The sequence below is a fragment of the Syngnathus leptorhynchus genome, chromosome 3, assembly GCF_054491065.1.
Source record: "Syngnathus leptorhynchus isolate UIUO chromosome 3, UIUO_Slep, whole genome shotgun sequence".
NCBI classification, from domain to species: domain Eukaryota; kingdom Metazoa; phylum Chordata; class Actinopteri; order Syngnathiformes; family Syngnathidae; genus Syngnathus; species Syngnathus leptorhynchus.
Genome location: NC_141197.1, coordinates 9,593,885 through 9,611,213, shown reverse-complemented (window position 1 = coordinate 9,611,213; position 17,329 = coordinate 9,593,885). Strand labels below are relative to the sequence as shown.

The 17,329-nt window shown below is 39.9% G+C and overlaps 1 protein-coding gene across 2 annotated transcripts in view; it reads left to right on the top strand.

Moving 5' to 3' along the window:
* Positions 1-17,329, top strand: part of pde8a (phosphodiesterase 8A) — a 38,194-nt gene that overhangs the window by 18,090 nt on the left and 2,775 nt on the right. The window contains exons 2-21 of one of the 2 annotated variants that reach the window (XM_085906754.1): positions 1,240-1,296; positions 4,205-4,332; positions 4,994-5,050; positions 5,939-5,993; positions 6,639-6,727; positions 7,141-7,219; positions 7,416-7,556; positions 8,554-8,642; positions 8,719-8,770; positions 8,850-8,892; positions 9,360-9,437; positions 9,642-9,712; positions 10,709-10,873; positions 13,500-13,548; positions 13,662-13,797; positions 13,871-14,069; positions 14,633-14,850; positions 15,755-15,887; positions 16,350-16,514; positions 17,155-17,284. In XM_085906754.1, the coding sequence (XP_085762880.1) occupies positions 1,240-1,296; positions 4,205-4,332; positions 4,994-5,050; positions 5,939-5,993; positions 6,639-6,727; positions 7,141-7,219; positions 7,416-7,556; positions 8,554-8,642; positions 8,719-8,770; positions 8,850-8,892; positions 9,360-9,437; positions 9,642-9,712; positions 10,709-10,873; positions 13,500-13,548; positions 13,662-13,797; positions 13,871-14,069; positions 14,633-14,850; positions 15,755-15,887; positions 16,350-16,514; positions 17,155-17,284 (2,134 nt within the window). Of the gene's footprint in view, positions 1-1,239; positions 1,297-4,141; positions 4,333-4,993; positions 5,051-5,938; positions 5,994-6,638; positions 6,728-7,140; positions 7,220-7,415; positions 7,557-8,553; positions 8,643-8,718; positions 8,771-8,849; positions 8,893-9,359; positions 9,438-9,641; positions 9,713-10,708; positions 10,874-13,499; positions 13,549-13,661; positions 13,798-13,870; positions 14,070-14,632; positions 14,851-15,754; positions 15,888-16,349; positions 16,515-17,154; positions 17,285-17,329 lie in introns of both variants that reach the window. The other variant, XM_085906753.1, reaches the window with a different exon arrangement.

The window sequence follows — 17,329 nt, the reverse complement described above, 5'->3', positions numbered from 1 at the left end:
GTCAGAATGACGTCAGCCGTGCTACACCGAGGCCTAATCAGCTTTGTTCCCCCCCTTGTTGTGTCACTGAGTCGGCAAAAGGCTTACAGTTCAGCAAGAAATGATTTACGGGTGCCCGGCATGCTCTGAAATTCTTCCCTCTATTCTGCTCCACATGTGGAGACTGTTTACGGAGAAGAGGAATTCTAGTGGGATGGCTGTTCACAAGGGGCTTGGTTGCTATGGTTACTAACCCCTGAGCTGGGTTCCATTTAGGAGAAAGGAAGTGAAATTTGTTGCAGACAAAGATTTTGTTCTCATAGGGTTATGTGCATTGAAGGAAATCTTGTGGAAAAAATGCAAAAGTTTTCATTTGATGATAAAGAGTATATCTTGCAAGTTATCTTTACATGTAGCTGAGGTTCATTGTATTTAGTCACCTGACTTAAATGTTGTACAGAGGCTGAGAGATGTGTCAAATTCCTTGTTTGGCATGAACAAACCTGGCCAATACAGCGGATTCTAATTTTTATACTGTAATGCAATCATTTTTTTTACATTTTTGGCTTATCAGGTACTGTTGCTATATTTAAAGCTACAATAAATACATAATGAAATGCAGTTAATCCGCACATATTAGCAGTTTCACCATTCGCACATTCTCGTATTGTCGTGCTCTGCTGGTGTTGTGTCGCGTCTTGGTAGCATCGAACTGTGTTCCAATGAGTTGAGTGGCAATGTATCAGTGCTTTGTCTGAGTTAGTAGACAAAAGTTGTACTTTGCTAGCATCTTGTACCAAGGAACTATGTTGAAGTGATTTGAAGCGCTTCAAAGAGACAAATTCCAAGCTTATACACTATAAAGTCAAAGTCAAAAAGTCAAAGTCCGCTTTATTGTCAATTTCTTCACGTTAAGGCACACAAAGAGATCGAAATTACGTTTGTTCTGGAAACCTTGGTTCCAATGAACTATGTTGAGTTAAGAAATTTCATGAATGGAAAAATTGTGTTTTGCTGCCATATTGTGGCACCTTGCTGACAAGGAAATACTGAATGTTAATGTGAATTAACTTAATTGAGATAATCAAACTGAGCAGCTTCATTCAGCCTAAAATGATGTGGCATGTTGATGGCAACAAACTATGTTGAAGTGTGTTATAGACCTTCATTTAGTGCTTTGTTGGTATCTGCCGGCAACTTTAATCATGAGATGATGTGAATGTTTTCTGTGTAATGATCCTGTATTTCTTGTTCTTTCAGACCGCTTTAACAGAGGTGCAATTTGGACCAATGAAGTTATTTAAAGACCCACTTCAGGTATTGTAAAACCATACACAATTTCTGAATGACACTTAGAGTATGTGATTGAAATTATGATATTATTCTCCATTTTCAAACAACGAGTACCCTCATGAAACAAATGTTCATAACATTTAGAAGCTTCTAACATTTGAAAGCCCAACTTAGCAACACTGTCAACATTTAGAGGCATTTTTCTTATACACTGTATAACATCTTTCATCAGTTTATTGATGCTAAATTGATTTAAATGGACCGTAGCGGTCAATGTGTGCGTGAATAGTTCAGCTGGGATAGGCTTGAGTTTACTCGTACTCCCTAATGAGGACAAGTGATACAGGACAAGTGAAACGGATGATTGGTATTCCTTTTTTTGGGTCGTTAGAACTCTGCTTAGGTTCTAAAGAAAGTGTCAGAGAGACAGTAGGTGTTTTGTGTGCGATGCAACTTGGGTTGTCTAGGCAACAAGACCAAACATTTCTGACCAAGACCATACTATAATGAACAATGCATGCTATGGAAGAATTGCACAGAGAATCAGTTCCATTTTAGGCACTAATGTTTTCTGTGTTGAATTCCACAATGTACAACCGCACAGGCATTCAACTATTTCATTTTAAATACGAGACAGACTATTTATTGGTAGGCTTTTGAATGGGTTCTGATGAATCTGGAAAGTTTCAGCAAAGGGTATAAAAAAAAAAAAATAAGACGAAACAAACATTTCCATCAAAGCATAAGTCAAGAGGACTCAATTGCACACATGAAAAAATAATAAAATGAAACAATTCAGCATAAATTAAAAGTATTTTTTAAGATATATATCCAATGCATGACTGAATGCTTAAAAGTGACATTTTCTAAAAGAAAACTTGTAATTTATTTTTATTTGATTTGAGCGTGCACTTTGTTGCTGAATCAAACTCGTAAATCTATTTACTTTCCCTGTTGAAATGACGTGAAATGACGTTAATCTGATTTAGTCCCGAAAGAAAACATCTGGCATCCTGGTGTTGGGGCTCAATGTTAATGTCAGTTAAAAAGCTTCAACAAAACAAAGGTTGTGTTTTGCCACCATCTTGTGGCATCTTACAGCCAAAGAGGTGATTTGAAAAACTTTTTTATGGCATAGAGTGACATCGTGGTGCCAAGGAACTATCTTGAAGTAATTTGAGGAATTTCATTTTGACTGAAGTGGTGCTTTGCTGCCGTGTTTTGTCACCTTGGTGCTAAAAAAACTGTAGCTATGTTTACATGGAGACGCTCTGTGGATCCAAATAAATTCCATTCGGATTCATGCTTTTTTTTTTCTGATTGAGGTGTTTTATGGAGCGTTTTTATTAGCCATTCGGTTTCATTGGGAATAGAAGGCTGCACCTAGTTTGGGCTAAAGTGAGTTGCAGAGCTTTATCTTTGAATCTAGACTTTTTTTTTCCACTTTACTCAAGCAGTGACCTATCTGAAACTTGGTCACGCACAACCCCAAATCTAACACAAAGTCACGGCACTTGTTTGCATCTTATATGGAAACGTTCCTGCTCTATGATTTAATGCCACGTCGCACCAGGATTATGGAGATTAACGTCAAAAATCAATGCGATGGAAATAAAAGTGAAGCAGATTCCACGCTATGAAACCAATGTAACGAGACTGAAAGTAATGAATTACACATCCTGCAATTTCAAATGGGAGTGCACAGAGTAGCTGTGCAGTACTGTCTGATGCGCTCCAGTAGGAAAGCGAGTGAGAGATAACCTCTTCCTGTTTTTGTCAGTCCCATCTGATCTCTGCTCCTTCTCCTCTTGGAGCTCACACAATTTGGCTTGGGCCTTTTTTTTTTTTTTTATAACATTTTCATGGTCTACCCTCTCTTTCTTTTACTGCCTTGGACATTTCCCTTTGTGTTTTATCTCCAATGCTTTCTGATGTTAGGCCTGCTTTGCGTGTGAGATTTTTGTGACAGCTTTATGATGTGTCCGATCCCAGAATACATCAGGGAAAAATGGATCTTATCTCAGCATATGTTGCCTTGCCACAACTGGAATGTTGACTGTTTCTACAAACATCCCAATGTGGAATTCTTTTCCAAATCTACTTCAGTGGAGATGCATTTACGTGCAACACGCTTTCTGGTATATGAAATGAAAATGTTCAATATGGTTTCCATTAGTAACACTCCTCTCAGGTTTGGAGTGGCCTGCCTTTTGACTTTAAGCCTTGTTTTGTTACTTTAAACCTGAACCAATTGTCTCAATGAATCAAACTTGTCAAAACATCCAACTTGGCACAAACAAAAGCGGCTCATTTTTTCCCTCACTAAAGTCTGGGCTTTGTACCCAAACTTGATTTAACGTGATATAAAATCGGGGAACAAAACTTTTTCTTCTTTCTCTGCATTGACTCTGCTCCCCGCCAAGAGTTGGGGGGTGACGTCTGTTTGAGAGGGTGACTCATGAATCCACTCTTAGTGCTGCGCCGCTCTTGGAGTCGGGCCCAGATTGCTAGTCCAGTATTTACGCAACTAAGAGGGTCTATGGAAGTCTCTCAGTGACGGGGTTGATGCCATATAGGAAGCACTTTTGACTCACCTTAACTAATTGATGGTTGTTGTTGTTATTGGTCGGTTATGTGCCATGTGATTGGCGACCACTCCAAACTGTACCCAGCTTCTTACCTCAAGTCAGTCGAGATAGGCACCAGCACACCTGTGACCCTCATAAGAAAAAGATGGATAAAAAAATGGATGAATTCATAATTGATTGTTGGCTAAAGGTATAGCACAGTGACATTACATAAGGTCAGAGAAATAAGTCACCAAATGACTCATAAGGCTTGATGTGCTGAGTCATCTCTTGTCTTGCAGGTACTTTTAGTTTTTGCCAAAGAGGACAGTCAGAGTAATGGCTTCTGCTGGGCTTGTGAGAAGGCCAACTACAGGTGCAGCATGGCGCGAACGCCCGAGTCGGCCCTCGAATGCTTCGCCGAGAAGCTTCACGACCTCGTCATCATTGACCACAGACATTCCAGACACTTTGATGCTGAAGCACTATGCCGGTAGGACACTGGCCATATCGTCCATGTTGTTTTACTTCTCTTCTCCTCTTTACATTGATGCCATCGTTAGTCAGTTTACCAAGTACTTACTGGATTAACTTTAGCATTATTTCATTTATTTTAGCGATATATATCTAATCATTTAGATAATACAGATATCTAATTTCTAATTTCAAGTTCCTGATCATAAAATGGCCATTATAGGATGGCCGATACTGACCCAGTGTGTTTGTTTTTTTTGTAACTCGTGTTAACTGTCGGTGTAAAATGAATGAGAAATGAACCGTGTCTGCCCATACCACTTTTCTATCTTTAGCATCAGCCCAAACCAAAAGCACATTTACAAACATCCATTTGCCTTGCCCGGCGTATATGTTAACTCCATTCATTTTGGCCGCTTCCATATGTTCAGTGTACACGCTCGGGCTCAGACGCGAGAACTAAAGGGCCTTTATGACCACTGGCTGGGGTAAACCACAGGCGGATGAGTGGCCCTGTACACAGCATTCTTTCAGAGGACTTGGCCAGCTTGCAGCGCTCCATCATTGGAGCTGCCTGGGAGAATCGGAGCGTGAAAAACTGAAAAATACATTGATTGGATGCCACAGGCTTTTCCGACAGTTGGCCAGCTAGCTAAAGGGCTCTCTGTGTTTACATTTAGGTCAATGAGAGCGGTCAGCTCTTCAGAAAACACTGTGATAGTCGCCGTTGTGAAGAGGTAAGTACAACTCAGCGACCCCTGCTCAAAAGCCACGTTTTCACTAAATATAACAGTTCAGTCCCGCAGACCTTAGCTTTAAAGGGGGGGCAATTATTATCGAGACCCTACAGACCCTACTTACAGACTGTGCCAAAGCTGGCAAGTACGTATTACCATAGGCACCATTTACAGTACATGTCTAGACATCACGTTGAGTACGTTAACGCCGCAGCCGTATTGGATGTGGCAAAGTGAAGCGATGCCTCGTTCACTTGCTCCTTTGCAGCCAGAACTCGTTGAATTGATACTGAATGATTGCTTTTGATTGTCTTGTCATTCTAACTTCATTTTGCAAATTTCAATTCCCAACTATATGGCTAATATGTCATCATCCAATATGCCGGATGTGCTAACATATCACTTCAAACAGGCCATGTGCCCGTTAGCTATGCCTACACTCCAGGCTTTAGAGCGCCTCGTTATCAGGCATCCGTGCATGCATAGCAAGGCACGGTTGCCTTTTTCCAGGTGCCAGTAGTTGACAGCTGAGCACGAGCTTTTAGTGTATTCAGCGAGAATGGCTTTCTTTTTCATGGATTGAAGCCTCATTTAATTGTTTTCTTAATCATTCTCATTTGGCAAGGTTGTCAACAACACTCATGTCCGTGTCAAATGTACTTTTTCACTTTACAATAATTTAATGGCAGAAAAAAAAAATACGAGTAACAGAATCAAAGAATAAGTCAATTTGGGGATGGGGGCGGGGTGCTATACCCACTTTATACCGTCAGTGCCATTTTTGAGAGATTTGTCTTGTAAAAAGCTGTGGCTTGGCTCTATAACTGTCAAAAAAACAAACACATTTGCCAGGCTGAAGCTCACGTGCCTCTGTATTCTTTTTATAAGGCCAGACAGGGAGGAAGCCTCTGTGATGCCGCTGATCAACGCTGGCTTTAATAGGGTGAGAGGTGTTGTGTGTTTATCTATGTCCTCTAATCAGGCTGCACGATATAGTAAACCCATTTGATATGCAATATGGTTGTTGAATATAGCAATGTCACTACTATTACAATATTTGACATATACCTTCAGAAATGACATTTGAATTATCTGATGAAAACTTTTTTTTTTTTTCATGTGGAAAATTAAGCAAGTTCAATGTATACTTAGCTAACTGATTGTAATTACCCCAGATAATGTTCAAGTGTTTGATGGCGATGCACATTTCAGTTTGCGTATGCTTCAGAGAAAAGTATAAAATTCCACAAGAAACTTTTTGCATGTCATTGCGATATGCATATTGCAAGGGCCAATGTCACGTTACAGATATTTTGGGGATATATTGTGTAGCCCTGTCCTTTACCTACATTATATTTGCATTCCTCGAATGAAATATTTTCATACCTCTTCTATCAATAAGGCCGAGATCTAGATCGTAAATCTTTGTTTGCTCTGGAGACGCATACACAGAGATAGCAATAGCATGGCTTTGTGGTGTGAACTTCACAATTCTATATATTCAATGACAAAATTATGAATCCTGTTGAAAAATTGAGCTTTAGTTGCCTTTGACTGGTATTTTGTGCTGTTAATCTCTGACCCTCAGAGATATGTGGAGAATGCCAATATGATGGCCTGCTATAATGAGCTGTTGCAGCTGGAGCATGGAGAGGTGCTTGCACAGTTCAAACTGAGGTGAGTTGAGCAATTTTGTCTTTTAAAACAAAACTACATGTTGCTGAGGATGAATATATTGTTAGACTCCACTTAAAAAATCAGGTATATTCTGTTTTTGAGCCAAATTTTAGCATCAATTTACAATTCACCATAAACTATAGCGACAACTTTAATTTGAACTCTAAATTTTTTAATGTGCATCAGTACTTTTCGATTCACTTGCTGTTCTTTAACAAAATACCCCCCCCAAAAAAACAGGAAAGGTAGAATTGTACAAAAATGTCCTGGTAAAATAAGCAAATGAGATTGATCAGCAACAAGGGAGTCTGTAGCCTAATCTAAAGTTGGATATTTCCCACTTGTGATGCTAACAGATCATTTTGGTCAAATGATAACAATTAACAACAACTTTCTCTTGCCACCTGTACAAGGGCTGGCAATGCTATTTTCACAGCTCTAGAACAAAGCCAAGAGGCCATTGAGATCACTTCTGAAGATCAAGTCATTCAGGTGCATTTTCATAAACTTTGTTGTGATGCAGTTTTTCTATCACGGTCACTGTAGCCCCCACAATTCACGCACTCGATGTACGTTTAATATCTCTGCACTATCAAATACAACATTTCAAAAATATGTCAATACCAAGAGAATTATGTTTTACTAAATTCTTCTAATATGAAGCCTCACTCTGAATTTTCCTTCACAGTATGTGAATCCTGCCTATGAGTCCATTATGGGCTACCAACAAGGTGAGCTCATAGGGAAGGAAATAATAGAAGTGCCTAAAAGTGAGAAGAATAAGCCTGATCTCCTTGAAACAATAAACTCCTGCATCCGGAAAGGAAAGGTAATAAGCATCTAATCGTCCATACTTTGCCAAATGTATTTAAAGATGCTGTTTGTATTTGCGAAAAATGTTTGAAAGATTGACTGTGTTGCATCTTTTCAAAAAAAAAAAAATATATATATATACACACATTTTTATTTAAAAAAATAATGCAAAATAAATCCTCTACGCTAAATAGTCAAATCTTGTTGAAATACTAAATTGATTTTAGCTTTATGTTAATTCTAGTTGCGGGATGACAAATCGTTGCTAATGTCATACTTTTTGCTCTAAAGTTACTTGATTTGTACATTGCTAATCAAAACGAAGGGACAAGAGGAAAATAAATGACATTTTAGGGGATTGCTTATGCAGCGTTTGTTAATTTAAATACATTTTTCAAGTCGATTTGACAATATCTACTCTTAGTTTTTCTCAAAACTGGTATAATTTACACAGCAGATGCATGTTTCTGTATTTTGTGCATTATTTCAGATGACATGAGGTGGTCAGAAAATGTCCACCAATTCTGAAATGTATTGTGATTGTTGTTATATTTTGAGAAATGTCTCCATACACGCATCTGTGTCACACAGTCGCTGTCTTTCATGTAGCCATGACCAGCAGCTGAAGCCTTTGCTGTAATCTTACTACACAGAGAGCAAAGGTCAATGTCAGAGATGCTAACAGCAGGAAGGCTCTTTTCAAGCCACAGCAGTCTGTAGGTGGAGAGGGAAGGGAAGGAAAGAGCAGGGTGGACATGAAACAGTCCCTCTGGACTGCAGGAGTGCCGCTTCTACCTTTCAAATGTAACTTGATTCTCTCTGAAATACCTTGAGCCAACATTTAACCTCACTCGTGTCACAGTCATCGCCGTCTGATAGCCATTGCCCACCTTGAAGAAAGAATTTATTCCCACGATCTAATTTGGGCTGCAATTGTATTTTTTTTTTTTTCTATCTCTGAAGTCACTTCCTATTTCTGATTGTTTGCATGCTTGTATGTTGATGTTTTCTAGGAGTGGCAAGGAGTTTATTATGCCAAAAAGAAGAATGGAGACAGCATCCAGCAAAATGTGAAGATCACACCTGTGATTGGACAGGGAGGGTGAGTGACAGCGCCAACAGTGATCTCTGAGCGCCTTTGTATATCTTATGTACTAACAACCTTTTGCATTTTGCAGAAAAATAAGACACTACGTGTCGATCAACAGGCCTTTAAATGATAATAATAAGGTGAGACTGCAGTTTTGCTGAGTCGTTTGTGAATAAAAGTACCTGATGCACCCATTTGCTTTTCCATGTGTCTATACAGTCGGATAAATCAAGTGAACGAGTGCAAGCAGAGTCGCAAACGGGTAATATTCTCTTGACTTTGTCTGATGCATGCATGACACTGAAGATATCTCTTTGCTTGCTTCTCAAATTGCCGTCTTATGACAGTCTAATGACGAAACAATTCAAAAGTCTGTGGAGTCGTACAGATTTGAGTGCTCTCTCCCGCAGGGGGGCAATTATCAGCAATTATTGCGGGATGTTCTTTCCATGACAACATCATCCGAATTTTGTATGTCAGCAGGAAACACAACAGTGACTTGCATTGTTAGGGATTCCATGTCAGAAAGAAAAACTTTGTTTTTGCATTGAATAGAGCCGGGCCCACACAATGACAATGACTTATCATTTCCTTTTATGTTGTATGCTACTCACAATCACTGGATGTATCACATGATATCACGCCTATCTCTGCCCTCCAAAGCACAAAAACAAACAAATAACATTGGATTACGCATGTTTATCTAAAACGTTGTCGTCACCTCCCTAGACATCCAATCCAGTAAGCACAAAGATCGGAGGAAAGGCTCTCTGGATGTGAGATCCACAACGTCTCGGGGGAGCGACGGTGAGAGTGATGGTTGGAAACGAACACACTTATGAAACCTCCCCAGTTGTCTGTTTGGATCAAGTGTTGATTTGGCACAGACAAAAACACTCATTAAAAAATGAAGGTGGAGGGGGGGGGGGGCGAATCATAAAAGTTAAAAATATAATGACTTATTTATTAATTTATTTCATTTATTTATTTCATTTATTTATTTTTTTGCAGGGAGCTCACAGAGAAGGCACTCCTCAATGGCCCGGATCCACTCCATGACGATAGAGGCTCCCATCACTAAGGTGGTGCCTCAGATACGGTCATATTCATATTCTACTCCAGTGTGTGCTTCAAATCTCATGACAACACTGCGATTATTAAAAAAAAAAAAAACACCGCCACGAGTCCTTTCTGTACAGCCACCAGAAATAGATCCAATTTTCTAGAGGCCACAAGCATGATGATGATAAAATGCCACATTTCATGCACAAGAAAGCATGCCGCACCATGCTGACCTGCTGTTGCTGTTCTGGATGTGGTCCAATGGATGGAAGGAAGAGAGAAAGTCCCCAGGGATGGACTCATAGGACATACTACAGTTTCTCTGCTGTATCGTTTGACTGTGGAGGCAGAATCCTCTCCAGAATAAAGCACACTTAGATATTAGCCTACTGTTGTGTGTGTGTGTGTGTGTGTGTGTGTGTGTGTGTGTGTGTGTGTGTGTGTGTGTGTGTGTGTGTGTGTGTGTGTGTGTGTGTGTGTGTGTGTGTGTGTGTGTGTGTGTGTGTGTGTGTGTGTGTGTGTGTGTGTGTGTGTGTGGGTGCACAGGCCACTTTATCATAGTAGTCATCCATGAGGCCAGGATGATCCATTACCTGATAAACACTTTTGCTATTTCACACGTCCAGCTTTTTTTTTTGTCAGTAACATCGAGAAAAAAAAGGGTGACAGTCATCCATGCATTTCTCTTCATTTCTTTAGCAGGTAGAGTCAAGTCCACAAATATAAAATGAAAACACTCACAAGCAGCATGGAAAAGATGCTGAATCTGAACTCACACCATGGTAACCTTAGCTTGAGTTCTTGATGTCACTCACCAAGCCACACCCCTCAAAGGCACATGTCAACACAAATGCTTCAGTATGTGTAGCTTTTAGCGCAACCATACCAATTTATCTTCAAATCGTCTTGTCAATGTTTTTTTGTTTTTTTTAATTAATGCTTTCTTTACACAAGATGTGTCAGAATTTTTTTGACTGAAACAGATTAATGGCATTTCAGTTCATTTCATCCTCCAGGTTATAAACATCATCAATGCAGCACAGGAGAGCAGCCCCATGCCCGTGGCGGAGGCCTTGGATCGGGTACTTGAGATCCTAAGGACCACGGAGCTCTACTCACCACAGCTGGGCACAAAGGACGAAGACCCCCATACCAATGACCTGGTTGGAGGACTGATGACTGTAAGCGTTGCTCCTGTAGACCTAACAAGACCAAAATTACAAATGTGCTTCCTCCCACACTAAGAATTAGTCTTTTACAGAATTGATATAACATACCTCAATTTATTACCAAAAGCCCATTGCCCAAAAATATATGTCTGCTCGACAATCGGTGCAATAGCTTAAAACCTCATGATAATGATGATTTTGCAAATACGCTGAACTTTCACGCAGAGTAATACACTTTATTAATACATTGCGCTTTAATCTTGGGACATCCAACATCAATTTCCAAGGTGCGCTGAAAGTTAGCTAGAAATGTTTCAGGTTGTTTCCTAAATAAATGTCTAGTAATTTTAGTTACTGGCGTTTCAAAAATGTTGAAATAAGCAGAAAAGATTGCTTGTCTTCATCGCCTTTCAATTTTCTCCACCTCCTTCCTTGTCACAGTAACTAACCTCAGTAATGGTCATTTAAAATGTGGAATTTAAAGATGGACGACCAGAAGTGGTCTTAGGATAAATGACATTGCACTGTATGTTCTGGATTAATTGACGGTATTTTACATGTTTTGCCCAGCTTTGTACAAACAAACATCGAGCAAATCAGGCCCTTGGTGTTTCTTCTCAACGGGCCTTTCCCAACTCCAGTGTGGCATGCAAATGAGAGCTTTTGAAAGTTTTTTGCGCATTTGATTTCATGGGAATTGTTGTGACAAGTTTGTCATCTGTACTGTATGTCAGCTGGTGTAGGAAAACCACCTAACTCTTGAGAGATGCAGAGAGAGAGTCATCCAATGGCGTTACCAAAAAGCGATAGTGAAGTTTCAAATTAGGCCAAGTTGGCAGTCTTGGCAACAACCCCACAGGAAGTGTTAGATTGTCCTTTGTGCTGCTGGAGGCTGAAGAGAAAAGCCCGCCCTCTACACCACTCACCCCCGCCTTTCTCTCTGTCCCCGCACATGGACCTCTTTTCTCTCACTCGTGCAGGCTTGGAAACATCCTGTTCTTCTTTGGATCAGATGAATAAGCATGACTTTACTCAGAAAAGTATAATGTGCATTCATGAGGGGATGAGAGGGGGTCACACATACATTTCAGCCTCCCTGTAAAATATTTGTTTGGTAAAAAAAAAAAAGGGCTGATAAAAGCAGATATACATTCATGATCATGAATGGATGGATGTTTTGTATTATTTATTTCCAGGATGGATGGATGGATGGATGGATGGATGGATGGATGGATGGATGGATGGATGGATGGATGGATGGATGGATGGATGGATGGATGGATGGATGGATGGAGATTCATGAGTATTAGAGTACGTTGTGCCCACTGTCATTTCATCTGTAGGCTTTGGTGCAGTGAGACCGAACTCACAGGACCCAGCAAACGTTTTGAGAGGAGTTGTCATCTTTCTGACGAGAAAGTCTTAAAATAGCTCGTGTGTACAGAGGCAGTGCCACCATGAGACAATACTCAGGTCAAAGATGAGCTAGTCTCCTTTTCCTTTTTCACATGTCAAGGAAATATTTTGTTCGGCAACACAAACCTAAAATATATGAGGTGGATTTTTTATTTTTTATTTTTTTTATGCCATGATATAGTTTGAAGATGTCGTTGAGATATCATAATGCTATTTCAAGTCAGACAATAAAAATAAATATTTACATTTAAAGACTCTTTCCAGATTTGTTTCTAAATACATTACACATGTTTGAAAAATATTTAACAGAAACAAAGATTGTCAATTCTGTAGTACTCAATTGGCGAAATATAACGAGCTGTTTCGAGCGTTTCAGTTTTTCAGATTTTTGGGATGAGGCTAAACCAGGGCTCTGGCCTGAGTTGCCCTTGACCCACTCACTCTATGAGAACTTCAGCAGTTCTGTTCACATCAGCGGTTATCTGGCACCATTGCGACACGCAGACAGCTAAAGTGCAGACAGGGGCTTGGCGCTTGTGTGGCTACTTTGTCACACTGTAGGAAAACATTGATGGGCCATATTTCTTCCGCCAGAGGCTTTAACCAGATGTATTTTGGCATCAGAAACATGAAGTTATACGTAGGCATGAAAAAATGCTTGGTGAACTAGCATCAATTTTTACCAGCGGTATTTGATTGACCTTTGACAGTTAAGTGGGACGTGGTTTCGGCCCATTCAGCGGACACGCCCCCACTGCCTTTGAGAGCAGAGAAAATGACTTGATTTCACACTTTTTTTATTTACGACTCAGCAATTTTTTAATCATTTAACTTTAGACGCGTTGTTCAAATTGTTTTCACTTTACAGGGATTAATATAGAAAAAAGACAACTCATGTTTGTAGAAAAAAACTACAACTCTAGTTGTTAAAGGCTTTTGAAAAACTTTTGGCATTTGAAAGGTTTTTGAGAAAGAAAAATCTGGAAAATCAATGCCTTGCTTCCCTCCTCTTTACTTGTACTATTACAAAACTTTAGAATAACTTCTCATTTCTGTTTAAAGAGCTTGTTATCAAAGAGGTGATATTCATTGTATAATTTGTGCATCTTATGTACGACATCTTTTCCTGTGGGTCAGTAAATTTTAAAGGTTTTAATTTCCCTCAAGTCCTGGTATGAATAGAGTACACGATGGCTCATTCATTCTCCGTTTTTGTTTGCAGGATGGCTTGCGCAGATTGTCGGGAAACGAATACATCTTTTCCACAAAACGTGAGGGACACTGTTTGTTTTTAAATAGTCAATTGTGATATATCGGTGAGGTCATTATTTGAATGTTTTTTGTGCAGACCACATAGTTTTTTTGTATCTTCCCTGTCATTTAGAGCCCCATCACATCCCCAGTCACCTGGCCACTCCTCTTTCTCCAAATGACATCCCCCCTCGTATAGCTCAGACCATGGAGACTGAGGACTCTTGGGACTTTGACATTTTCAACTTAGAAGCTGCAACCATGAAACGGTGAGGCAATTGTTTTTCTTTCTAACTGTGTTTGATCGAGAAAACATCAAATACTGGATTTTCCCCCTTGCAGGCCTTTGACCTTCTTGGGTTTAAAAATATTCTCCCGCTTTGGGGTTTGTGAGTACCTCAACTGCCCTGAGGCCACTTTGCGCTCCTGGCTGCAAGTGATTGAAGCCAACTACCACTCCAGTAACTCCTACCACAACTCTTCCCATGCGGCCGATGTCCTGCATGCCACCGCGTATTTTCTGTGCAAGGAGAGAGTCAAGGTAAATTCACAAACCAGAGACCAATACCGATAATACCGCATTGCCAGTCACAACACCTGCACGATTCATCCATATCCAGTACAAGAGCGTGTATCTAAAATGATGGATGTATTTATGTGTGTGTTGTATGTATAAGTGAAGCTGTGTATAGACCCCCCCCCCCCCAAAAAAAGTGCCTGTTGGTACAATTGGTTACACTTTTTGTTCAAATCTATACTATTGATCAGCCAGGCGTGCGGGTGTTATTTTTACAAATGAATGGTCACTTTAAAGTGCTGAAGATGGCTTGCTCTCTTTGGGAACGCAAAGTTGATGGTTTTTGGGGGGGGTCTCCCGAAAAGTGATGGTTTTGGAGTTAGGCCTGGCCTACAATAATTCCCCTCCAGCTATTTGATGAATTAATAATTCAGCTTGTGGGCCACTAAATGCACATCAGAACTGATAGCAGTGGGAAGTGGTATGTTTACATTACACTCGTATGTTCATGCAGCAGGGTGGATTTCCTCAAATGTAACATCCTGTGTTCATATTTCATCTGTGTTTCATGTGGCTTGCTGCAACAGCAAAGCTTAGACCCCATTGATGAGGTGGCTGCCCTGATTGCTGCCACCGTACACGACGTGGACCACCCGGGCCGCACCAACAGCTTTCTGTGCAACGCAGGAAGCGAGTTGGCAATCTTGTACAACGACACTGCTGTGCTGGAGAGCCACCACGCAGCTCTCGCCTTCCAGATCACAACCCGAGATGATAAGTGCAACATATTTAAGAATATAGAAAGGTACACCAGAACACTCTACACAACATTAGTGATTGCAAAAAATAGAATTAACATTTGGAAAGAGAAATAACACTCATATTGCATATTAATTTGACACTTTGTTCATTGCTAATTTTGCTGGATGAAACTTTGTAACATGCAGTGACATTAGTCTTGTTCGCAGAGAATGAAGAATATATGTATTTGAATATTGTTATTTTGTCTGTCTACATGTGATGATGAGCCATTTGTGTTCAAATAATCAACATTTTTAACATTGACACGTGGCAGTTTTTTTTAAAAAAAATTTAATCAGTACAAAAGAAAATTATCTGCAAAGGTTTATTTGAATCTCAGATTGCCTTTTTTTTTTTTTACCAGTAAAATTAACCTATTATTATTAAATGTTTCGCTTTTTACCCTATGATAAATGATATTGCCTTATAATAAAGGGACGGGCATCCATTTGACTTAAAGTTACAAAACCTGGTTCATTGCAACAAATACAGAATTGGTATACAAAACAAGTGCTTTGAATTGTAATTTGTTTTCAATTCAAATGAAATTTGAAATTTAGGGCTTCACCTTTCAATTAATCTGTTTGACAACTATCTAGGGTGTAAATGAAATTTAAACTAATGGTGCTGGCGATTGAAGTCTACATGCCGCTTCTGCTCAAAACCCAAATTCTGATGCAGTACCACCATCCATCCGGTTATTTAAAGTGTTGTGTGTTTAGCATAATCAAGGTTTCATGTGATTCAAGTCAAAGCCGAATAGCTCACATGCACAACTCGCCAGCGAGAGGGCCGAGGGGGGTGTGAACAAAGCATTCATTCATATCCACTGTCACTGCAGTCAGATTGGATTGCTCACGTTCCCTGTTATTTACCAATCTGTAATGTTCGTCTTTCCCTATCTCCAGGAATGAGTATCGAACACTACGACAGGCAATCATCGACATGGTGCTCGCCACCGAGATGACCAAACACTTTGAACATGTCAACAAATTTGTCAACAGCATCAACAAGCCACTGGCTGCTCTGGAGGAGAATGGGGTGAGATGAACTCACGTGTGTAGTCAAAATAATGCAGTTTAAGGAAAAGAGGCTCATCTGACTTGTAATCTGGTGTTGCCATGGACACATATGGCTGTGCAAGGAGAGAATTTTACAAGTTGGTATCATCTTTCTCGTCTTAGTGTGGAATGCCCTGTGGAGACTTTTAAAGCTTGTCGTCTTTTTAAGGCAGGAATGATATGGTTAAAATGATAAAGGCCTTATGCTCTCCTCCATAAGTTTGGGTGGATGGATGGATGGATGGATGGACGGACGGACGGATGGATTTGGATGGATTTGGATGGACAGATGGATGACATCGACGGATGTGTGAACACTTTGAATTGAAGGGCAAAAAGCCTTAGCAAATGTTGAAAACAAAGCCTGAGCGAATGTTGAAACCAATAAGGATGTGTATGTTGCCATGGAGTTATCGAATGTGCATAATCTGACTGTTTTTAGGGAAATAATGACGAGGAGTCTGTGAAAAGTATTCTGACATCCCCTGAGAATCGCATCCTTGTCAAGCGAATGCTGATCAAGTGTGCAGACATCTCCAATCCATGCAGGCCTCTGGAGCTATGTATCGAATGGGCCGGACGCATTTCAGAGGAATATTTTGCACAGGTGATATGAAAGCTTTACTTGTACAACATTTTGAAACTGTTAAGTGCAGCTGTCAACCCATTATACTGTATGTCTGAATTTGTTGAGGCTCAAGCTGTGATACAATGAAGTGATACAAAACAGTGGCAACTTTAAGATTCAAAGATACTATTTTAAAGATTTTATTTGAGCTGCTCAAAAGGAGTGGGGCGAAGCAAAGGCTTGGAAGCGCCCACGCTTGAATCTTTTTTGCATCTTTGAAAAGAAACTCATTTTATACTATCGGGGTTGTGAGAGCTAACTCAAGTCTAATGAATCCACGCAGAGTTTCTTCGAATCAGGTCAAATTGAATCACTTTTTTGATGACTTCTGAGTTCACTTGAACAAAGTAGTAGTTGTTTTAAAGTGGAATACATTCCTGAGAAAAACATCGATGGAAAAAAAAAAAAAAGTAGAAGTGAAGTTAATTTAATAACACTTCTTGGAATTAATTCGCTTTAGAGTTGTGTAAGTAATTGGCCATAAAATTACAGTAGCCATAACATGAGTCTGAAATTGGCCTTTTTTTTCGCAAAAAAACAAGATGATGCCAAGAAAGTGTGATGAGTGAGAACACTATGGTGGCGGTGGTGATGTAGATGACTGTTGTCTTTGTTACAGACGGACGAGGAGAAGCGGCAAGGCCTTCCAGTGGTCATGCCTGTCTTTGACAGAAACACATGTAGCATCCCAAAGTCGCAGATTTCATTTATAGACTACTTCATCACGGATATGTTTGATGCTTGGGATGGTAAGGCTGTGATGAATTAGGAAGGAAAGCTGCAAATCTGATGAA